The sequence below is a fragment of the Montipora foliosa genome, chromosome 4, assembly GCF_036669935.1.
Source record: "Montipora foliosa isolate CH-2021 chromosome 4, ASM3666993v2, whole genome shotgun sequence".
Classification (NCBI taxonomy): Eukaryota; Metazoa; Cnidaria; class Anthozoa; order Scleractinia; family Acroporidae; genus Montipora; species Montipora foliosa.
The window spans coordinates 29,158,723-29,183,722 of record NC_090872.1 but is presented as its reverse complement, the minus strand read 5'-3'; the positions used below and the strand labels follow the sequence as shown (position 1 = coordinate 29,183,722).

Genomic DNA, 25,000 nt, shown 5'->3' with positions numbered 1-25,000 from the left:
TTCACCCTTAAAGAACTCCAGAGTAATGCAATACGTTATAATCTCAAAACACCCGAACACAATCTTTTATATCATTCAATTACCTTGGAGAGGTCTCTATAGATTTTGGGATCAGTCAAATCCAGCGAGTCAGCCTCAAAGTTGGTCAAAACCCACGGAAACACTGGATATTGATTCAAGTCGCAGAATGACCGACCTGTAGCACAAGAAACGTCAGTATGATAAAGAAGCTTTCCTTGCAACGTAGATTTCAGTGTATCCCTCATTCATGTGGACAGAAGAGAAAATGAAGCGAACGGAGACATTTAGAAACGAGGTGCCTTTCTGCGTTTTTGCATTGGGCCGAGGTCTTAAACACGACAGAAAACCAATTAAAGGTCATATCTTAGACCTCGAGCATCACAAACAATGGGCTTGATGGGGAAATATTACCGTGCTAAATAGGTCGCACGTTTGTACCCGTTCTCTGTAAAAATTAACCTACTGGATTGGATAAACGTGCCCATCTAGGTTTTGAAGCTCACAAAATGTCGTTCTAAGGGCAACCTTATCTATTACTGTGTTGGCACTTTCGTCCGGAAATGCACGGTTTTATATGTATTACAAATTTTGATATCCAACACGAAGTGTCACCTGAAGTCTGAGCATTTGCTACCTACTTCAAACATCAAGGTAACCTTGTGCTTGGCATTTTTTAATCTAAGGGAAAATGCAGCTGTTTATCTGAGTTTGGGCGACACTTTATGGCGTTAAATGTCTGTATTCCTAGACATGCACGAGTGATATTGAAGTTGGGGAGAAGAGCAAGCGGACAAGTCGTGACACGTCGTGCACTGCTGGCTCACAAACCCATCTATGCACTTATGAAGATATGAGCTCCTATTTACTGGCTGAACAACAATAGTCTTTATTTTCTTGATTTTTTTCCATATTTTTAAGTTAACGGCCTTCCTGGCAGCTAAATCAAGCGGACCAGTTTATTCAATTAACGCACAAGTTCTTATCTGGTCGGGTTGGCATTTAAAGCTACGATTTCTTGCTTAGCGGAACCAGAAACCAGAAAGTGGTAATACTTACCGGCGATGGTGTTCAGAAACATGAGGTACTGAAAATTAGACACTTCTCCTTTCTGCCAACGTTGGGTCATGGTGGACTTTTGAAACAATTGTCGAGGAGAATATAACGACGCCGCCCTAGAAATCAAAGTACACAATCAAAATGAGTTGGTAAGGAGAAGAAAATTAAAAAAACGAAAACGAACGTGAAGATAAGTTTGTATTTGTTGAAAAGGATGGTATCACGCTAATTTAAACGGAAAATGTAATTTCGGACGATATACCCGCTGTGACATTGCCCCTAACAAGATGGCAATCGAGGCTGATGTCAGCCGGTCTTAAAAGTCAAGCGCGTTTCCTTCGAAGTGTGAAGTTTTCCTCATTCATATGTAAAGTAGGACTAATTACCATCACAAAAACTTCGCACTTAGACTCGCTTTGAAGAGGAGGCAGACATGAACTCTGAACTCGGAAAAGGCCTGCTGCAAGAGAATATTTGCTTCCCACTTTTTTCACGTCGTTGCCAGCACTGAGCAGTTTGATTTGCATTCACATATGTATTTCCTTGCATTTGGAATCAGTGCATTGCGCTGCTATCACAAGCGTGAATCAAGTTTAGTTGCATCTACATGATGGACCAACAAAGTGACTTCAACAAACCGACCTGGTTTGAGGTATACCATAATATGCACCGATTCCAACAGGTGGCAGGGCTCGCACAACTTTTCTTACAGTTTGTTGATCGGCGAACTTGAGCATAACCGAAGCTGAAAAATTAAGTGGAGAGTATTAGAATACTTTCACTTAGATTCCGAAAAATATCCTCTTTAAAATTATGGCGACAGTTAAAATGTAGGACGAGGACAAGGAATGCGCCTTTTCAGTCCTAGCACGCGTACTGGATTTAGAGGTCGACTCTTGCTCAAGTTCGTATGCTCAGAACTTGCGAGCAAGCTCTTGCTCTCTAAAATCGCCAATAGCGACCTTCAGACCCCATTCACAGTGATGCGTTTCCAAAATTCTTCATTTTCATCTCGACGAAAACGAAGCAGTATTTTTTTAATTTTCATTCGCATGACCTTTTTCCTTTCGTCTTTACCTATACACACTAATACGCTTCCCAAGCCCTGACATCGTTGTTTGTAAAGGTCTCCTTTATGTCTTGTTCACACTAAAACTCGATCATGTTTTCAGTTCGGAGCATGCGCATCAGGTTTGGAGGTAGAGTTTTGCAAGTGCGCATGCTCAAAAATGAGGTAGAATCTGCAGTCGAATTTGACTCTAATCTAGACACTCCTGAAACTTACGGTTTACATTAAAAGGTCTTAAAAATCCCCATAGCACAAGAAATAACACACCAAGGTGGGCAAAGGGGAGCCACTTAATGTACACATGTGGAAGACATCTCTTTAAAAGCATTGTCTTTGCTATTCAAATGTCACAGCTACTGAAATTAGTTTAGAAAGCCAAAAAAGGCAATGACTGGCACATTTATCACAAAAGCTAATCAAAGCAACCTTTGCAGACATTTCCTTTCATTTTTTGGTAATTTTAAAGAACGTATGGCCCATACTTCGTCGGTTTTTTGAAGGCCAATAGTGCGCTGTTCTTTGAACTTTTCGCTCGTAACACGGCGCCTCCTATGGGCATATTCGTATGGTCATGAATCAGACAAAGTGCGAAAAAACAAAAAAAAAAAACAACAATGACGTCACAAACATTCCCTAATGGTCAGACTCAATATCGCTTACTTCCGCTTGGAGTGCACCACTTACTTCCAACTGATGTATACAGCTCAAGCGCGCAGTTCTGCAACAGATACCGTCGGGAAAATACTGCTTTTATTGCATCCAAAGGCCACTTGCCGTGCAGCCCGTCCATGTACATCAGGATCTACAGTAAAAGTTATAATTTAAGGTTAGCGTTTGACAAGAAAACGCTGTTTGTAAAGGACCCAGAGAATCGTTAGAAGAAGGAACTTGCATCTGAATTCTCAAGGCATTCCACAAGGTTTTCAGTAACGACGCGACTGAAAGACAAGCTGATGCGCCTGCGTAAGCTGCTTTCGCCTCATGTTTGCGTCACCAAAAAAAACAGCCTTTGAAAACAAACTGAACCACAAAACCATTTGTTTCTCCACCATCTCACGTAACGTTATCATTTGTAATATCGTGTGACTAAGTTTACGGCGAACTAGAACTTTTTGAGACGTTGCGTGAGTTAAGGATTTCGCTTTAACTATCCAAATCGACGCATACAACTGTGTAGATACGTGGGCCAGAGGCAAGCAAGGATCTCATTCAAAGCCATTTATGGCGAGAGTGCAATGAACTAATCAAAGAATACTACTTTGTGACGTAAATTGATGTCAGTTTTTCATGCGTCTGTACTGTTATTGATCATGAATTTCGTCATAACATTGTCAAAGAAGCTGTGGATCCACGACAGACGCATGAAAAACTGGCATCAATTTGTTTTTACAATAACAAAAAGGCAGAGGGGTAAAAATTAAGTCAAAACACGAGAAAAGCGCGAGACAAAAATGCGAGAAACTTCAATCTGACGCGAGCAATATCGCGTCATTATCGCATAAATTATAAATTTATGTGTCTGTCCGCTTATTGACAATAAAAATTAGCCAATGAGCGAGCGAGAATTTTGCAGTCATTGTAAAAATACTTATTGTATGTATTCCGAGACACGAGTGATGTTGAAGTTGGGTAGAAGAGCAGGGGGACACTTCGTGACGCTTATTGGAATCGGTGTGCTTCTAATCACAATCTGACATATCTGAATACAACAAGTGCTAATTTAAAGCGCATAAGTCTTGGTTAGAATGGTCTTTAAAAGCTTTCATTTGAGATAATTGCCTTTAGGTTTCACTAGCCTGACAATCTGGTGCGAGAGCTTCCGCTTCTAAGGCAAGAATAGAGGGCGGAATAAGCTCTACAATTGACCGAATGCATAAATGGCGGCCAAAAATGTATTCTTTTATTTATGTGCTAATTAGACTCACTAGCCTCGCTCTCAAGCAACCTTTCTTTTGTATTTTGTCCATGCAAACGAGGCTAGTGAGGCTAATTAGCACATAAAAAAAAGAATATTTTTTGGCCGCCAAAATAGAACGATTCATTTCAACCGTGATTCTCGCCATGGAGCCTGGGTCGAGTAACCTGAACGATTTCGGGTGGCGTTCCAGTAAAACCTAGGAAAAGGACCTTTTCCGGCAGGAGGCAGTCCTGAATTTCCCATAAGAACATTCGCTCAATTTGTTGTCCTTCTGAATGAAAGCTCCCAAAGACTTAATCAAATCCATAAAAGTCAACTAAACATATCTGACAAATATAACGTCACGATCGGACCCCAGACCTCATGTCCGCGACGGCAAAATCATTACTCTCCGACAGGATCCCATCATTTAATAGGCTCCTCTTTCACCCTCTCTCTCAATGCCTCTTTGCAAGAAACATAAAATTTCCAAGGCTCGATGCCGAGAAACCTGTCCTACTTTTTTCCAAAAACTGCATGTTACGAAGGTGGCATTCCAGACGAAGTAAGAGGTATCTGCGTTGGTCGATCTTCGTTCATCGTATTTCCAACTTCATTAACAGATGAAAAGATAATGGCAGCGCTTCACAATAATGCCGCAAAGGATAACTGAACTATTTCCTAGTCAGCGACAAAGCAGTTAATTAAAACAAAAGCAGAAAAAAACAACAGAGGACAGCGTTACAGAGTCGTATTCATCGGTTCTCTAAAAGAGAGCTTTTCATCTTTTTCATACAACTTAAGATTCAAGCTCAAAGAATTAAATAAGAAAAAATCACCTAAAGCGCTGAAGAACAGGATTAATAAACCGACTAAATTAATACATCTGCTCTCTACAAACGACCCTCAGGCTACAAAATGTCCCCTTTTCAAACCTAAATTAAAATCGTCCATTTAATTAAACTGAAAAAAATAACATGTTTCCTCTGAACAATGATTTATCGATCGGCAGCTTTAATGGCAAGCTTTAATTCTTTTAATCCTCGACTCAAAATGAATCTTTCGTCGGATAACCTTAGACTCCACAAATAATATAGAGATCTTGTCATTCATTAGATAGTTCTTGCTTATGAAGATGTCAATGAAAACTGAACAAATGTGAACTTTCAGATGAAATCTACTGAGCCGTACTTTGCAGTGAAAACCTCAAGTTCCTCTACCTCTTTTCTTCTTGAGGATGCTATTTTTAAGTTTGATCATCAAAGAACCTGTTATGAAGCACGTCTCCCCTACAAAATCCTCATAATTGTACGGGTTTTTTTTTTTTTTTTTTTTTAAGTTTTGCTATCATTAATCCAACGAAAACTGAAGAATAGCGCCTGGTTAGAGATCACAGGCAAAACGTTGAAGCTGTGACATTGAACTGTGAAGTATTAACCATTTTTTTTCTTTGGATAGCCATTCTGAATTGTGACCAAATGAAAGCAATGGATGTGAATAGAATTTACTCGCTACCACGAATGCCAGTTAGCAGTTAGTCCCTCGTAGTGTTCATGGAAGAAAATGAGCAATTTAATTCTTTCCAATTAAAGTCAACATTATTTGCAGGATTTTTGTCGCTGTGATTTGACTAGCAATGCTTCCAGCCAGAAAATAACTTACATGCGTGTCTTCAGAATGCTCGCTCCAAGAATGCGGTTTCTCGAGGTACAATGTCGGAGATTTCCTTAAGGTTTGCCAAAAGCACGAGATTCTAATTCACTGCTTAGGGCTCTAAAAACTCATTTTGCAATGGTAAGAAAATGTCAAGGGTTGCAAATTTGTCACGGTTTCCATTCAGATTTCCACCAATACCATAATTTTATTCGAAGAACTCATTTCTCCAATGATAACATTTCATCATTCTTCAGCACCAAGGTCGGTATGAACTGAATGAAGTCGTTTTGACAGCTTCTAGATTTGCATCGATGCCTCTTGTTAACAGTCGTTGTACTTAAGCCAGTAGTATAACTGACATAAACGACGTTCTCAATTTCAAACTCTTATCAATGATTGTATTCTGGGCGTTGTAGCCAAAATACTTATCAAATGGGCCAACATATAGGTTCAGCTACTTTAGTTCAGTCTAATATTTCTTGCAAAGTTGGAAGGAGTTTTCCTCCCCATCGAATGCTTGTTAAAAAAATATTATTATTGAGTTATTTCTCGCCTTCATAACATGTAGCCACATCTTCAATGATTGGAGCCACTTGGCGTACTTAAAATTTCTTGGAGAGAACTCGCAGCTTTTCACGAATCCCTCTTCAAGACGCAACCCTTGTAAGTAACACAATTCGTGTAATCTATAGATTGTCAAAACTTCCAGGGTTAGTAGCTATGTCTCGTGCTATATTCCACACTTGTTTTGCCGCGACATCAAGCATCTGTTTCGACTTACAGCGAAATAAATCCACGTCTTTAAGAAAGAAATGCGGACATTTCCGACATTGCAGACAAGACACGAGCTGCAGCAAAATACCGTTGATTCGATCCAGAAGAACGTCTTCCGTCCATTCGGTTTCTCTCGGGTGCTTCTCGCATTCGTGTAATAACAACATTGTTAGGTGAACGTATTCTAAAGGTTCTCCGGGCAAGTCAAGGTGTGTGTCGTATAGAGTTTTAAGCATACTAAGGCAAAGCCTTCGGCCAGCTGTAGAAAAGAGAATTTCCTCTGCTTCACTGAAGTTTAACAGCCACGCATCGCCCTCAGACCCAGCTCCCTTAGCCGTAGGATACGGATCTCGAGCAAGTAATGAGAATCCCCGTAGTTTAATGCTAGCGATTACCGATTGGGAAGGCCAAAGAGTTTCACGACTCGGCCAACAACATCCATTCTGCGGCCAAATTGACCCACACCGGAAAGCTGGAACAAGCTCGACCGTGTAGCGTTCAAGAACCACTAGCTTGGCGCCGAAGTGATTGTCCACGATGACACGAATTTGATTCTGAAGTTCTCCACGTCGAATAGCCTCGCTCACTAACGAAGTGAATCTTGAGCGAACCTTTCTAGCGGACAGATACCCAGACGCCGTTATAAACTCTGTCCAAAGGGACATAGATCGCTTGCGTTCATCGCTAAGCTTCAGCATCGCGCAACCCGGCGGGCAGGCTTCGTCGATGAAATTAAACACACCCATTTGGTTCAAATACAGATGAACCTCGAAGCTGCGAGGAGAGAAAGCTTTCATACCTTGGTACCTTCCATCGACCAGCTTCAGCGAGGATATAAAACGTGGCTCAAGTGCTTCAACATGCTTCAATACCTCTTCAACAACACTGCAAATGTTTGTTATGGTGTCATAGAGCTCGCTTTTACGACTATGAACACGCGTGTTCACGAACTTCTGCAAACTACTTTGGCGCTCGGAAAATAAAAAGGCCATGTTGCAAAGCCCATCAACTAGTACGATCTGCTACTAAAGCTACACACGCTTTGTTTGAGACCAAAGCTAATTTTTTCCGGTCTACGGTATTAATATTCCACGACTGGTGCTATTGAGGCTGTCAGCGGCTATTAATCTCAAAAACAATAACATAGGCCGAAACGCTACCAATTAAACACGGGGTCAACTATTTGGCGTAAATTAGCCGCCGCGAGAGAGGAAAAAATACGCTAGCAACCAAATGTTGACGACGGCAAACTCAACTGAAGAAAATCTGAAGTGAAAGTACTTGAAAAAGTCTCATCATTTTTACCTCACAATCAGAGAGCAACCTTTTTCAGATTGTTTGCGTTTCATCGGCCCAGCCAAAGAATTTTCGCCTCTCTTTGCCCAGAGCCGAGCCGTTTACCAATGTCATTAAACTTTTTAAACACAGACCACCCACCGCCAAAGATATTGAACTGGCAACTTGTAAGAAAAAAACTCCAGACTCGCTCGAGCGCAGGTTAAAGTCAACAAGCGGAGGAAATATCCGGAATTAAACATTGCTGCTTTGGTGTATTAGCGAAGAACATCAGCCCCGCAATGATGCTTTCGTCGACAGCATATCTTTGCAACCGTTTTCCGTCATCTTCTTTCGAGTTTTGTTTATTGCGGTTTTAATAACCCTACGTTCATTGCGTTAAAACAAATTATCCGCGGGTACTATAAAAAAGCGATATATCAAGAACAAATAACCCTAGAGAATATTACAACAAAAAATCACCGGCTACAACTCAAAACAGCGCCATTAACAGAATTATTAAACCACAAAAGCTAATAATTGCAAGAGTTTTAACACGTCCTCCCTGAATTAATGTACAAAAACGCGTTAATGTGGCGAAAACTAGTTGACGCGAAAGTTCAAAATAAACTTCTAATAATCGCTTGGACACGTTTTTAATAATATAAACTAGACGATAAAACGCGCCCCTTTATTAGAAGCCGACAAGGTATTGTTTGCAAAGCCGCGAAAAAAAACTTTCGAACTTCAACCGCAAATTCTGCAGTTAAGATTTGTCATACTTCAGATATTTTCGCCTCAGGGCGAATGAGCATTTGAAGAGTGTTTAGTACAACGCTTTCGACCGAAAGACATTACTTTACTCTCTCTTCAAGAACACGTTTTGATTTTAGAGCCAAGGTAACGACTAAACTAAGTTCAGTTTTTTATACGGACAGGAGAACAAGAAACTGAAAAGTGAAGTTGAATTTTCAAGACTCATCATCAACAAAAATTAAAGTATTTTAAATCGTTTGTACCAAGGCTTTGTGGTTTTTTTTGCTTGATTTCAAAACCTCCCGCTCCAAATAAAAATTGTGCACAAATTGTAAACAGGGTAAGCCAAAAGTTGGAAAGTTCAAGAAGACACGACATTCGCTTGAGCAATCAAGAATATAAAATACGAACTTAATAATTGTTATTCTCGTAACAGGTTAACTAGCGCAAATAATTGCTTCCTTTTGCTGTAAAACATTCACCGAATTCTATTTGCTTGAAACCCATAGCCAAAAAAAGCCATTCAAAGCCCTATAGCGACACGCTGTCAATCACATATCAGAGGCTGTTTCAAGTTGCCGCGCACCAGCTTAACACAAAGCAAGCGGGTGATAACTGCAGTATTAAACACGATGAGAGGTTCTGGCGGTCAATAAAATGCGAACCGTTCATTAACAGAACCAGACAACAGAGACAATAAGCAAAAGTATTGTTTTGGTAATGACAACTGCGATGAAATCTGCCCGCATCGAAATACCCACAGAAAAGCGAAAACCCTGACATTATTTTTTCATCATTTCAAGTTTATGCTAATATTTAGATGACATTTTCAGGTCGAAAACAATGTTCATAATTCTCAACTGAAGTGTCCTTCTATTAGTCATCTACCTGACTTGTACAGTACACTCTAACACTCTTGGATTGCGATTTCACAGAGATGTGGGAAAGCGAAATCGAGCGAAGTTAATTTAACACGATCGCAACAAGACTTATGAGCTAACTCGCGTTCTTCTCTCAGAAAAGCAAAACAGACTTACTTTTCAAAAAGCTGGCAACCATGAGGAATCAAAGCAAAATACAATGCCGCTTTCAAAAACCGTCATATCGAGTTTATATTACATAGGCTATGTCCAGTCCATAGCTCCAAATTAAAAGGTCCAGATTTGAGGCCGAAAAGTGAGGTTTTCTACGAAAACAAGGCACTGGAAAAGACAAAATGATGCCAGGGAAAACCTAACTAAAAGAATCTTTGGATCCTACGGCAACGTGGTTGCCACTTACAATCGGCTCGATATCAGTTGAATAAAGCCCTGGCCAAATTATCGAATAGAGTTGGATTCAACGCTCCAACTTTGCTAGATCCAACATTGTTCGACCGTTTGGCCAGCCATGTTGGAAGATGTTCGTCCAACATTTTTTGTTCGATGAAGTGTTGGATGGAGTTTGCTTTTGATCAAACATTGCGACCAACAATTCTGCTCGACGCAGTAATGTTGCAGTGTTTTGCCGCTCTTCCAACAAAGTTGTGTCTTGAATGGAGTCACGTTCGCGCTGCTAGCCAATCACGAATCGCTACCTTAATTTCAAGCCTAGGCTTCTAGCATTATTTGCAATAAAAATGGCAGAAAAGGATCAATGGGACGTCTTGGAAGTTGATGAACTCAACATCCAGAAACCTTGATAAGCGAGTATGAAGCAAGGACATGTCTTCGGGGCACTTTTAGTCCTCTTAATCACCACAATCGCTCTGTTTTGAGATTTCCTGTTCAATAGCACTCAAAATTTCTGCAAATTGATCCCCGCTCATTCTCATCAACTCCTAAACGCAAATGTATCTTGCAGTGAACATACCCTTTTCTACACGCTCCCTTATCCATTTTTAGGGTTTCCCTCGTTTGAATCCGTCATTTTCGTCCTCAAGCAGTTCCAGTAGCACAAGCACTACGAGCGGTTTTCATTTCAGTGTCAGCGTCATATTTAAAAATTTAGCGCCAACTTGAACTTGAATCAGTTTTGTCAAGCAATGTCGGATGAGTGTTTTGCCACTACCTCAACATTTACATCCAACAATGCCGCATGCGGAATCCAACTTTGTTCGATAGTTTGGGCATGGCTTTAGTGCCAACTTGCAGCGGTACCTTGTTTCGTCTAGCAATGTTGAACAGTGCTTTGCCACTATCTCAACTTTCACATCCAACCAATAAAGTTCATACACTCAATGAAGCAATCACGCAAAGTGCTTGGCCTCCATCATGTCATGTGGGCGGTAAGATCAAAATGCTCTAACAAGATTTGAAGAAACACTTAACAATCGAACCAAACTGTTAAGCGCCATTCTTGGTAAATCATCGGTAGGCCATAACAAAGGAATGTAGAGTTCTGCTTATTTCAGATAGCTCAGTGAATTGACAACTACAGTGGCAACACACTTTCATTTGAATCGCCATGAAAAAACTAACAGGCCATCATGAAATTAACTGGCTTTTTCTCAGGGGCCGCCGTCCCGCGTTGCTTAATTTAAGATTTTTAACGCCCTTTACGACCAGGAGCTTTGCCGCTCCACAAAAAACGCAACCGAAAAGATGGAGAAAACAGCAGACTTCCGGTTAAATTGCGCATGCTCAGAGGCGGAATATTTTGGGCAGCATAGCACGTCGTCCCTCATATCAACTGGTATTCCACCGCACCGCTATTGCAGGGATCAAACACCGTTCAAGCCTCAAGTTTTCAAGCTTCCTTCTGTTATTGCTAAAATAACGTTCCTAAACGGCAGGAAGTGCCCCGGTGGTGCAGTAGATAAAAATTTACGCTACCTCTTTATATTCAAAGCCTTCATTACTTCCGGTCTATAAAATCTCCCTTAGACAAAAAGTCTTTAAGAATAAAAGTAGTCTAGAATTCGAAAGTTAAAAAGCTGATGGGTATACAAACCCAGTAACACACATACCTTTGGGTCCAGTTTCTGATATTCCGGATTTTCCTCATCAACAGTGAAGAACACAGCCTCTGATGTCACGGTCAAAGAGCCTGGGGCAACAACGCAAGGCGCTATTAAGTGACACGAGCTCGTAAATATCACGTGACCCGAAACATCTCGTCCAAGGTTGCGCTCCTCGATGACCATTTCGGCAATTTCTTCTTCGTCCAGAGAATACGAATCCTCAGGTTTTGCGGAGGAAATTTTGGCGAAGTTAAGATGCTGCGGATTAGCGGAGACGTCTTTGTTTATTCCTTGAAGAATGAAAAAAGAAAAATTAAACAAATTATTAGTAGACCACTCTTCAGCGTCAATGAAACAAATGATACAAACAAACGAACACAATAAATTTGGAGGCAGACCTGTTATCTATTTCCAAGCACAGCCAAGGAGTTAATCTGGCAAATGGCAAAGTCACACACAAGCAGAGAGAGAGAGAGAGAGAGGGGGGGTGGGGGGAGCTCACACGTCCGGAGGTTATCCCCGGAACAAGTAGCAAGAAGCAACTGAGAGTATTGCTACTCCTCCCTGGACGGAATACAAGTACACCACAGGGATACCCCCAGTAATAAGTCGCCATTACCAATTTACACACCTGGGTAGGAAGAGACAGTGGAGCAACGTTTCTTGCAAGAGGAAACAACAGGATGACTGAGCTACAATCTCGGTCAAAATTCCGGTGTGAAAATCATTGGACATGCACTCACAAACAAAGTCTATTTGTCCTCCCCTCCACCATACCAATGTTGATAACGTCGTGAAGAATACTGTGCAAGCCATTGGCCGTTTCTAAACCAATACTGGATTAGGGCAAGGGGGAAAGTATGGAGAAGTTAATCTTTTACCGCACAGACAAATTAGGGAATGACTAATTATAGTGGTCTGTCACATTTTCCAAACGAGTTTTGTCCAAGATTGTAGGCCTCGAGACAGCGACCCTGAAGTCGGGGATCTGCGCGCTCACCTAAACACCAGAAAAACTAGAGGTACTTTGAAACTGGAACATTAAGATTCAAAGCCTAGTGCCCTGACCACAAGACCCTCTGTCAAATTAAGAATATTTTTTGCCACTCAGATGTTAGGCAGATACTTTCAAAAGTTGAAGAAAAAAAGGTAGTAATATTTTTATCATGTCATAGTAACACTTTAAGGAATGGTCCGAGAACGAAGTCGAGAATTAAAAGGAGTTGAAATCAAGACATAATGCTAACTTCGGTTTTTTAAACGAAAGAAATCTGGCCATCTGAAGGTACGAATAGTTTTGTCAGTATTTCTTGAGTTGGCCCAAAAATTCAGCGATACAAGAAACGCTATTTCTAAACCAGGAAGTTTGAACCGCCGATTTTAAGTTTCAATCAAATTTGCCTTCAAGTCTTATTAGCTCAATCCCTGCATCGCAGCTTACCTTCTATGCCTTCGAGCAAAGTCGCTTCGGGATGACTGGAGCCATACTCGTTTTTGACAAAGCGCATGCGTCTTCGGCTGTCATCCTCCCACATGTCTAGCCTGTAAAACTGTACAGTTGAAGGCGGCTGCTGCCCCACCGACCAGGCGCCGTGTTCACTGGTTATTATGTCTAGTACCTAGTGGAAAAATTATGCCACCACTCTGATAAATAGACCAAACCCTTGAAGACCAGATAGTTCACTAAAATTTTAATTAATCCCAGGTTTCAGTTCTTCAATCCACTTTTGACATCTTTCAAGAGCGAGGAGAAGTCCTGCAAGTTTCCCTATGCTTTTCAATGTTATTCCTTAACAGAGCGCATGGCCAATTAGCATGAAAATTTTAAAAGTATCATGGCATCTATTGCAAATCAGGGCTTTGTCGGGACGAATTCGACGCACGACTAAAGCGATTTTAAATCATTCCTAATTCAGAGGATATGGAGCAGTAACATCGTTCGACCCTAATACGCCTCAAGTTCGGTATCACACAGCAAAGCAGTTACAAAGAGCGGCCGAATCACGAACAACGAAGGCGACGAAAATGCCACAGTACAGTACGTTTGGAGAACAAAAAAACACAGCTTTGCTCGCCCCGCACTTGCGTTTTACATTTCGGGACACGTCTTTGTCGTTCTCATCCTGACAACAGAGAATGTTAGCATTCGCCCTTGTCACACGGCGGCCAAAACAGCTCTCTTTTACCGCGCCAAGCCTCACCCCATGGTTTCCACTGCGAGGCTTGGCGTGGTAAAACAATGCTCTTTTGGTCTCCCGGGACAATATGGCCGCCGTGTGACAAGGGCGAATGGACAACGAGTGCGACTTCTAGTACGAGTTCTGCGATTTTGATCATTGCGCAACCGCACTGCCCAGCCCGGCGTGCTCAACTCGTCCCGGCAAGTTGGTCTGCGACGACTTTACATCGAAAAGTCATATCGGTAAGTACGAGTTTTTGAAAAGGAAATTGCATTTGATCTAGAACCGTTTCTTTTAATTTAAAGCTGCAATAATCTACTAACAATCCTCAAGTGTTGGGTAAATAACTAGGGGGATTTTCGAGCCTGAAAAGCAGCTTTAAATGCTGATATTTTGTCAAAGAATTAGTGTGTTTTTCTACAGACTGGAACTCACATTATACACTTAACCTTAATACGTAGAGTACAACTTCGACAAAAAGTAAAAGTTGTACTTGTTCTCGTACTCGCCATCGTTGACGATGCTAACATTCTCAAACGACGCGAAATGACCACGAGAGACCATTTCCGATTTCATGTCTGCCTCCTCTTAAAAGCGAGTCTACGTGCGAAGTTTTTCTTATGAAAATAGGTTTTCATGCATATGTAAAGAAGAACTAAATCACCATCACAAAAATTTTGCACTTAGACTCGCTTTGAAGAGGAGGCCGATATGAACTCGGAAATGGCTTATTGACGTCATGTGGAGGATGCGAGCATCTGACACCGAATTCCCAATTTTCTCTCCAAAAAACCAGAATCTTCAAATCCATCAGTTATTCCTGGAACGTTGGTAAACTCTTTGAAGTTGTATTTTGAAATAACGTTCTCGTAATCGTCCTTGCTTAAGATTTCTGTTGCACCTATGATGAACATACCTTTTGAATGACATTCTTAGCCACCGAAAAATCTCGCCTCTTTGTCGCCAAAAGCAACTGATCCTGCAGTTTGTCGTTCTCGCTGTACGTTGCTTCAGTCAAGCGACACAGGTCAACAAACTGCATGTGTTTTTGACGTGAAATTCCCTCCAGCTTGCTGACGATCACAAACGCCTCGCTCGTCGTCATTACAATACGTTCGCGCATGGCGTGCGAGAGAAGTCTTCCTTCGTTGACGAGCTCCATAAACGCCATTCCTCCATTTCTGCATGATAACAATTAAAATAATGGTAATTGTAATTGTAATTGTACTAATAATGAGCCCTGAAAGTATTGGCCGTGAGGACGGTTTCCTCAACACACCTTCCAGTTAACATTTACAAAAGAGACGGCAAGGAAATGAACTTTGTTTTGCACACTTTTTCGAGATTCAGTTTAGTAAACTTCCCCAAGCTAACAGAAATATCGAGAAAACCAGGACACCTTCAAGTTCCCCTACCCTTGTTTTTTTTTTCCATTTGTTGACGCTAAATTGGCACATGACCAATAGAACATCTACATGAATTTTTTTGCAATTTTAAGCAAAATGCAATGTCTTTCACAAGTATTTCGTGAACCCCTCCCCCCCTCCCTCACGCTGATCTTGTGCGGAGAGGGGGTGGGGTTTAAGACCTTGTGTATCGCTTAATTTCCTAAAATAATGTTCACATTCAAATGAGAAAACAAAAAACGAAAACATAGGGAATATCAGAGTTTCTTAACCCTACCTCACTCCACTTTGCATAGTTTGATAAAATGATTGTCGCACTAAATTCGCATGTTGTCCAGCAAAGATTGCTAAAAAATAAGCTATAAGCATAGATTATGCCAATATTGTTTACTCTTGACATATACAAATATAAAAGCTGCTAAGCGACAATTTGCCGTCCCTTTTTAATCTCAGAGGTCCTTTTCTTTAGCGACTCATCTTAGGTGTGCATTCAAGCGGGAAAAGAACGTGATGGCTGAAAAAGTTCTTTTGGCCAGTCACGAAATCCTCGCAAGCTCCTGGTAGGAAAGGATTGCGTGACCATCCAAAGAAAGATGGAAAGGTACTAACCTCTGCAAAGAATTCTGCCATTCTTGCGAACACAAGAGCATGACCAACTCGACAACAGAATCCGTCTTCTGACACGAAAGCCCTTCTAAAACCAGTTCTTGCCCATGACTTCCAACCAGAAATCGGCTGAGAAAGGGACTGAAGTCCACCAATATCTCTTTGAGAAGGGAACCAGATGATTTAAATCCAATCTCTAATTTTTCTGACAAACTTAATCGATTAAAGTCTACCGCGCTTTTCATGAGACTGGGTAGGGCCATTCCTTCATTCCAGTTGAACATATCTTCTTCCACCTCTGCAGAAGCATTCCGCTGTCCACCCCAGCTGGCCGCTCGAGAGCGAGAACCTGTCTGATTTTGTGCCTCGCCCTCTGTCGCAGTACTGTCTGAAAAAACAAGATCGCCTTAATTTTACGACGATGTACAGAAGGGGATGACATATTTTGCTACTGACAGGAACAGTTCATTTGTTAAGGTGCTTCTCCGAGCAAAAAGTCAGTTCCCTTTCACGACTGGAGGCCCGGATCTCCTGCAAGCCTGTTAACCAGGCTTCTAGGACCTACGCGGCAACATTTGCGTCTTTGTGAAAGCTTCAGAATTTGTCAACATAATATTTTCAACCGAATATCTTCCACAAAATTTCCTGGAACGACTATATTTGTGCTGGCAGATTGGTGTCATTCATGTAAAAACTATACAAATCTCGTCCGGTACACCGCGAATTTGTAAAATCCCTCCAACCAATGAATGCCGAAGTGGTGGGAGAACATGGTACGAAGCCTTCACAAACGCCCTATGAGTGAGGTTGCGGTTGTATCACACACCTGACGAGGTCATCGAGTGGTATCTCGCCCTTGCTTCAGGGTCATCAGATCTGAGAAGGTCCCTGTACTTAGCGACCATCATAACAGCTATGAAATAGACCACGGTGAGAGCCAGGAACTGAGCCTGTTTGCTGTCCTCAAAGTCACGGTACACCACTGCTCGAAGCCTGTTTACATCCATTTCTTGAAGCAGCTTCTCGGGATCTGTCACTGTGGTCATGTGACCAGGAATATTCTGCACTACATCCTAATTTAAAAATATATAGGGAGCGAGTTTCGATCGAGTTTCGTAAAGCCAAAGCCAAAGCCAAAGTAATTACTTTCGCCGATCAAAAGGACGGAGACAATCCAGTAAATCAATCAAAACTCGAAGTAATTACACGTAACCGACACAAAGCGCGGGAAAATGTGCACACGCGCGCGCCACGATTAGTTTTCGTTTCACGTCTGATTGGTTGAAATAGTGGCGCGAGAACTTTGAACCAATCACTGAGTGAAGTAATGCAAAACCAAAGCAATTCGCTAATTACTTTCGACACTCAATTGAAAAACCGCTCTATTGTCGATCACGAGCACAAAAAATAATCAGTAGGAACGCTACATGTTCAAAGGCGGGACTGTATTCTGTAAGTTTGGGACACGGCCGCATGAGCATGATAAGATCGAGTGACTGTTAATTCCAAGGATTGGTCTCTTGGTTGTCTCCGCAAAAATCTTTTCATTTTGGGAACATTTTTATGGAAAACGTTTATATTCTAATGATCTAGTAATTTTAAAACCGAATAGTCTGAAAGGAATACTCCTTAAATAAGAGAAAAAAAGCATAAGCATGAAGGAAGTAATAAAGATTTTGGTCTAAGACCCATTTCCAAGAAGAAGTCAGAGGTAGCAAGCCGATGTCGTGGATTCGCTATACCTGCTCGCTTGGAGGTTTAGTTGATGCTATCAGGGTCTTGATTGCCTGTCTGGCTTCCTTTAGCGCCTTTTTTCCAAGTTTACCGCTTGTTATTTGTGGAAGAATGGGCCTGTTACGTTGCCGACACACCAGACGATTGCGCGCAGCACAGCAAAATACTGGGGAGAAAACACAAATAGTCGAATGTGAACACTCTAATTTGGTTTTGCCAAGAAAAAGGAAAGGAAAGGAACTTTATTTAAGTGTCTATAGTCGTTCTAGCGCTGGAGCACTAATTGGGGACACTGTAAACTGAAATTAACAATTAACGCTAATCAAATCAAATGTTGGTTTTTGAGGAGAGGGAAACCGGAGTACCCGGAGAAAACCTCTCGGTGCAGAGTAGAAAACCAAGAAACTCAACCCACATATGACGCCGAGTCTGGGAATCGAACGCGGGCCACATTGGTGGGAGGCGAATGCTCTCACCACTGCGCCATCCCTGCACGCCAAGCGAGTTGGGAAAGCTAAATTGACCCGCCACAGTAAAGAAAGGCTGGTGAGCCGACGTTTCGAGTGTTTCAGAGCTAATTGGTGTAGTTGTCTGTCCTTTCGAATTCGCTCTGATGAAGGCCTAACGCTCGAAATGTCAGCCAACAAATCTTTCTTACGGAGGTCAATTAACCTTTCTCAGTTTGTTTGATAAAGCCCCGCGTGCAAACGGACGCAACAACTCCCAACATTTTTGAGAGTAGTTGGTTCTGAAGATGTTGCACGGAGTTCGCTCGACAATAACTCCCAAAAATGTAAGGGCGTGGAGTGTATTTTGAGAAGGGGAAGTCAGGGTAGTTTAGCGGTTGTCAACCGCGCCTCCCACCTCTGTGACCCGGGTTCAACCTCTGGCCTCGGATCACATGTGGGCTGAGTTTCAGTCGATCTAAATCTGACTTTGAAGGTTTTTTTGCCGGGTACTCCGGTTTTCCTCCCTCATCAAAAATCGACTCACAGTCAATTACATCCGGCTGCGGGCAGATACCCTTAATAAGGATAACCTCTGGCATCCTCAGGGTCCTTTCATTGAATTAAATGAATAAAGTTGCTATTATTATAAGGATACGACCCATAAGACTTTGTAAACTTATAAAATTCGGCTGCCATCTTGTTTTCAACATGTTAATGCGTCGCTATCTCCGTGGAGACCACATGTAATGCGCGTTTGTGGCCCCAACAATATTGAAAGAGCTGTGCAACATTGTTGCGCTACGCTTCGACGATTACGGAACAAAAGGAATGTTGGGAGTTGTTGGCTCATAAGCATACCAAATCTAATTCACTACTTGCACAAATCCCATAATACACCTCTTTTTACCCCCAAAAAGTCTGCATAGGTATTGTTTTCGACTTCTCTGGGGACATTTTCATGTCCCAGGAGAAATTGCAAACAATGGTTATGCAAACGCTTTGGGGGCTAACACAGGTGTATTATGGGATTGTGCACGAAGTGAATACAGCAAATGCAAAACAAGCAGAGAAACTTAAGTCGCCAAACTACTGAGGTTAATTGACCAAACAGGGGCAATAGGACCTACAGGCCATGTTAACCTCGCGGAAAGCAAAGGACTATTTCCTCTAAAACTGTCACATGAGGTGAACGAAGTGCATTTAATAAACACTCCCCTCGCGGCTTTCAGGACTAATTAACAACGATTTTTGGCGGACTTCCAGCTTCTTATTCAGTTTCCGATCACAAATGTAGATGCCTTCGTCCAGAACAAGGCCAGCCCACAGCGTCGAGGACTAATTCCCACACTCCCTTCGAACAAAGTGTGGGCTCTTTATCGTCACACACATTGTGTGACAAAATTGTGTCACACACATTGTGTTGCACAATTTTTTATTTGTAGAAAGGGAGACGGGGCCCACGGTTTATAGTACGTATCTGAGTAGATTTGCAAGTATAAACGTTTCTGGGTGTAAAGGCAATACGTCTCCTAAGTTATTTCAAGACCCGAGAGTTGATTCGACTGTGGAATGAACTCGTAAACTTCCCCCATGGTAGTGCGATGCTGAAAAATATAGGCGATATGCAATAGGCAACTTTACGACGAAGCCAAGGAGGTTTATTTTTATCAACTGACGTAAAATCCTCCTGTCAATCTGTCGAGAAATCTGAATATACGCCTGTCTAGGCGCTTTTTTCCACTTGCAAATTACCCACCTAATCTCAGACACTGTCTCAGAAAGCCACCCGTACTCAGGTTCCGGTTGCCCTCCACGCCACTGAACGCGAGAGAACTGGTTAAATACAATCACATCCACCAGAGACATAAGCCGATTGAGAAACGAAAAACTTGTTTCCAGACTCATTCCGCCACACGGCTCGATGACGTCTTGAACGTAATCACGTGACGTAACAGAGGAGAGCAGAGGCAAGAGATCCCCGCAGCAGAAAATTACGTTGTCAGCGAGTACTGACACAAAGTGGGCCAAGTTCCAGAGGTACGTTGCGTTGTCTTTTGCATTGAAAAAATCCATTACTGACTTACGATTATGACTGAAAAGAAAGTGATAAAATGATGATAAAGACTGACTTTTTCCTTAAAATTTTCCATTACATTTCAAGGAAAAGAAAAAAAAAATTGGAAAGTATTCTTATCCTCTCCCATTCCCCAAAAATCCCAAACCACCGTCCATCCTTCGGATGCAAATCATACTCGTGTGTAGCTTCTTTGCGGGGTAATTGTAAGCTGTAGAATGCTTCACGCCGGAGGAGGTTAGGGCGATTGCAACTATTACTCTCCGCCCCAATTTTCCCCCGCCTATTCTCGAAGAAGCTCGCTGCCACCCGGAATCGCAAAACTCCTCGAAGCTGACGAAAAAGAAGAAGGCGTCTTACGTCAGCTGAAAAAAGACAGACTTCCTCCAACGTAAGAGCTGCTATAAAACTATTCAGTCCCTGGAATCCAAGTAAGAACTTTTTTTCTTTGTTTGAACTGAAAGCTTTGAGTATATATTTTAGATGCATCCTACCTTCTCCAAACTTGAATATCAGACTCAAAAGCAAACAACAGATCTCCTAACAGTCTCTGAGGAATAGGCGACCACAGGTACTCGGGAATATTAACATAAGCTCGATAGGTTGATTTTTGATCGGGTGACTCTTCGCTTCTAGCGGCTGCGGACGCAGATGAAGAAGAATCTGGGCCTGATTCCGCCCCAGTCTCTGAAGAACCTTTGTTGAATCTGGTTGATGCGGATGATCAGTGGATGGACGCCTCCGTATGAAATTGTGAAACAGTGCTTTCCTTCGGCGCATGTCCGTTTTGTTCATCGTTCTCACCGACACCCTCCGGCATAACTTTTTGAACAGGATCGCCCGATTCCTTATTTTTCGCTTTTCGTTTTCGCATCCTCGCTATTCTCAATCGCAGCTCCAATATAAGAGCTTTTCACTGCAATAGTGAGACTACTATCGACATTCCCTTGTCTTCTCAGTCTCGTTCAGTAAATCTTGATCTAATCTCGAATTTGCGTTAATTTCAGTTCTCTCTACGGATCGAGCGAAATCCTTGACCCTTCGACTATGAGATGCGAAAGGCTTTTGCTTTCGTCTGAAGATAACATTCCATCTGCACTTTCTTCCGTTTCTGCTGGCGGTGAAATCGTGCTTTCATCGTCCACTTCACGAGCAATTTCATCTTTCTCGATCAAGCTGGATGCGTCTCTTTCATAGTAGTAGATAAAGCTTCAGCATTTTCAGCAGATTTCGTGTCAGTGTTTTCTTCCAAACAACTTTCAACGAACATTAGAATCTTTAGTTTCTTTGTCAACGACATCCTCAACCGTAAGCCCAGTGTCGGGTAACTCGACGCCTTGGACATTTAATTCAGCCGCTACCTCGGTTCCTCTTAATTCGGTTGTCGACACCAGTAACGCTCAAAGACAATTCTTGTTGAGAGGTGCTATTGACAGGTTCCAAATTTTCTTGCTCGTTTCGAGTTCTGGACATAGCGTTTTCCAATTCGCTCGTTTCTTCAGTATTTCTAGAATCAATTGCTTCTTCTGTCCCGTTTACAGGGGAACTAGGATTGCTTTTCTTCTCCTCAGGGGTATCAGTAGACAGTGGTTCATTTGCTTTCGGTCCGTTTTTACTGCTGAATCAACGATTGGAAAAACTTTCTTCTGTCAGCATCGCTTATCTGTCGACTTTGTTTCAAGTGTCGGCTGTTCCGAAGTAGACTTGAAGAGTTCCTCCCTAGTTTTAGATTCCTCACCACTGCTCCCAGCCGTACAAGGAGTTACCTCCACTCGCTTTGAAGGATCCCTCGCTTTGATTCTTCATGTGAACTCACCTAAAAACCAATCATAAACATTTGAGCGGTTTCAGCTGCATACCGGAAAACCAAATTAGCCAATCAGACGATATGTACACACCGAATGAACCAATCATAACACAGAGCGACTAAGTCGCGATTGTTTCTGGTTTCACCTCTGATTGGCCACGAATGTAATTAGGGATTTTTCAGACAACCACAAGCGCATTGGTGAAACCACATTAATCTCGCTGTGCCTTTCAAACTTTAACAAGAAGGGACCTCTCACCTTTCCGTGTAAAATAGCCAATGTGTCAACCCAGATCCTCCACCCTTCTCTTTCCTCTTGAAAGGCGTGGTGGAGAAGCATACGAAACAAAGAGAAGACCGTGTCTGTAATACGATTTTCCTCTAAAATTGGAAAGAACAGAAAGGGGATTGAAGAGGAAAAGCTCGCTAAAATAGGTAACTTTTTCTCTCTCATGTTCTACATCGTAAAGATCAGAGGATCGATCCTGATCTCTTGTAAGCACTTAAGGACGTTCACGCTCATTGCCACTGCGCATCCTCCACAGCGCACGCAAACTCACGCGCTAAGTACTAAAATGAAAATGTGATAGGGCAGATGCCCATTCCTATAGCTTTGTTGGATTTAAACGTTCTTGAATTTCTTTTGGATTACATTTTTTCCGAAACAGATTCTATTTACAATTATCCACATTGTCCAAAAAGTGAATAAAAAATCACTGTGGGAAGTTAAAGAAATTTCAAGATTTCTGTCCTCGGGGACATGCAATCCTGCCATCTTGCGGCTGCAAGGAGCATGAAACTATGGTCTCTAAATGCGAACTTGTTCTCTAGGAATCTCAACGGTTAACTAATTCAATTGATGGGTCCACTTAAACAAAGTTTGGTAGAGAACATTTCACTTGAAAGATGTAATTGCAATATTTGGGCTTACAGACACTGTGGCCTTACTCGCTAAAGAAACCGGATTTTTTTTTCAGATTTAGGGTGTTCTTCCGGGCAAGTTCTCTCCAAAACGAAGTTGGTGAACCTCCATTTTTTTTACATTTCTGACATCACTAACTCATCAACGTTCAATGGTAACATTTGCAGAAAAAAATCAATGTTAGAAAATTTGCGCGCGAACGTCCTTAATTCAAAAAGGCCTTTTGTCCTTGAAACAAGAGTGTGTGCATGAAATCGTAATCAGCTAATCATAGGTCCCAGAGCTACATGCCCACTAAGTACTGCCTCCCCTAGTCTCTTGCTTTTCCCACGCTAAGAGTGCGATGTAACGCAACTTCCCTTGTACCACTAGTCTCCTTCGCAGCCGTTTTTTGGATGTCACGCAACGCTTCCCAATAACGGCTACAAAGGAGACCATTGTACCACGTTGCCGGGGTTGGTTTATCCCGAAAACTGTCGACACCGCAGGGCAACCTACGGGCCTCAAATGTATAAGCATTCACCCGATAGGTGCTAAATGGTTAATCGTTAATGGGTGCAGCTGTTAATACCTGCATTGGCGGGTTCCACGTGAGCCAAAGCAAAAAGCCAATCCTGCCAGCAGGACAATTGAAGTATAAGGCTATTGACGTGAAGAAAATGCACATTTCAATACACTAAAATGCTTAAGTTAACTTAAGTTAAAGAATGGACCCACTAATTTAGCTGGCAGCTTGGAGGTAAGTAGGAAAAGCGATTAGCAATGCTCGACTGGTTCCAATGGAAAAAATGACAACACTACACCGGGAATCCTGTCAGTTGGGCAACCTTTTGGTATTTGTCTAATACTATCACTAGGTAATTATTTTAGTGTGTTTGCTAGGTCCAAATTATTGCCATGGTGACGGTATAGCACTGCTCAGGAACTAAGCAGTTTGGTTTTTCGAAATATTTTGAAAACTAATTCTGTGACCAATTTTTTTTTAAATTTCGAAATCCGCATTAAATTTTTCTTACATGATTTACGTGGGACGTGACACGAAAAAAACACTGCCAATAGAAACTTAAAGGGGCTATTTGCCAGGTTATTTTTGGGGTGTGTTCAGGGGAATCTTTTCTCTTTTGTTAATGAACGAGTTTAAAACTCGAAAATGTGGGAATTCCTTTACTGATTAAACCTTATACGTTACATCACAAAACAAAATGATTCTGATGCAAAAACCTTTATGCCAGGCAATTTGCCATAAACCTGAGAAACGTCACAGCCCGACCATTTTCAAGATGTACCCACAATTGGCAAATTCCCCGTTTCAATCTTGCTCCATTTGTGTCCATGCCATGCTTTCTTTTTCCTTTTGCTAGTATTTCTTTGATATTGGTCATTAGTTTGGTTAAGTGGTTATTGCAATGTTTCTAGTCTACTTTTGGGGCATTTTAGGTGGTACGGCATGAAAGTTACATTCATTTTGCGTGAAATCGACCCCCTGAAGTTCTTTGTGAGAAAGCTTTTGGAAGATTTAAACAATTAATTTGTAATTTTGTTAAAGAATGCGAAACAAACGAATCTGGCTTGTATAACAACACTAGAGTAGGGACCGAGCAAACTTTCCAAGATATGGCTCATCGCGTCTTGACAAAATGCAGTCCGGTCTTTTGTGTTATCGCATTTTAAGGCAACGTCTTTTTATTTCCCCTCGGCGGTTTTGAGTCAATAAGGTGAACGAGAGCAGCGTACGGATTGAGTGTGTGACGTAACCGCGCGCTTCTACGCTGAAAACCCTTTTGAGGCACTGAAGGGAGTACTATGCTTGAACAAGTAAACCCGGCCCTACGGGTTGGACGATTAGCTTCCCTTAGCAAGAGTTAGATTTCCTAACCTCTTAGAGAGCGCCGTCACAAGGCGTTGAAGAAGGGCTCTACTTTAAATATGAAGCCATATGGTGAAAGTTTGACGGCAACCGGAAGTGCGCTGTTTTCCCTTTAAACTTGTCTGGGTCACTACCACCTTTATATTGCTAGGTATCTTCCCTCCATTAGAGATGATTGGCGTTAAAAATCTGGCAGACAGACGGTCCTGGCATGCGTGAAAAGCTCATTTCCGGTTTTTTTACCGCCCCGCGGCTCAAAAAACGTGCCTACCGCGCTGTTAAATTATCTAGTTTCCGCTGGACAAGGGTTAACGGAGGCTTGGGTAAAAAGAATGACAGACAGTTATACAAGCGTGCAAAACATGCGCATGCGTTTCAGTTGCCACAAAAGTACTACCTTTCTCGCTACATAAACCGACATATCTTGAGTAAAATGTAGTTAAAATATCTATACGCAAAGTATCCGTGCCGAAGGAAATCTGATGATTGGTCTTGATTGTATTCCGATTT

The 25,000-nt window shown here is 41.9% G+C and overlaps 3 protein-coding genes across 3 annotated transcripts in view; all 3 read right to left on the bottom strand.

The window, feature by feature from the left end:
• LOC138000543 (lipopolysaccharide-responsive and beige-like anchor protein) overlaps positions 1 to 25,000 on the bottom strand; it is an 87,836-nt gene that overhangs the window by 13,822 nt on the left and 49,014 nt on the right. The window contains exons 34-39 of the mRNA XM_068847034.1: positions 20,655 to 20,663; positions 11,452 to 11,723; positions 2,831 to 2,948; positions 1,720 to 1,822; positions 1,078 to 1,193; positions 84 to 196 (exon numbers count right to left, since the gene is read on the bottom strand). Coding sequence (XP_068703135.1) covers positions 84 to 196; positions 1,078 to 1,193; positions 1,720 to 1,822; positions 2,831 to 2,948; positions 11,452 to 11,723; positions 20,655 to 20,663 — 731 coding nt within the window. The remainder of the gene's footprint in view (positions 1 to 83; positions 197 to 1,077; positions 1,194 to 1,719; positions 1,823 to 2,830; positions 2,949 to 11,451; positions 11,724 to 20,654; positions 20,664 to 25,000) is intronic.
• LOC137999152 (protein mab-21-like 2) lies at positions 4,634 to 7,537 on the bottom strand. Its single transcript, XM_068844994.1, has one exon. The coding sequence runs from the start codon at positions 7,463 to 7,465 to the stop codon at positions 6,386 to 6,388; it is 1,080 nt and encodes a 359-aa protein (XP_068701095.1). The 5' UTR covers positions 7,466 to 7,537; the 3' UTR covers positions 4,634 to 6,385.
• LOC137999375 (lipopolysaccharide-responsive and beige-like anchor protein) lies at positions 12,864 to 19,893 on the bottom strand. Its single transcript, XM_068845187.1, has 7 exons — positions 19,577 to 19,893; positions 18,236 to 18,429; positions 17,380 to 17,537; positions 16,464 to 16,710; positions 15,641 to 16,025; positions 14,542 to 14,806; positions 12,864 to 13,064 (listed from the first exon to the last, which is right to left on the bottom strand). The coding sequence occupies exons 1-7, from the start codon at positions 19,891 to 19,893 to the stop codon at positions 12,864 to 12,866; spliced, it is 1,767 nt and encodes a 588-aa protein (XP_068701288.1).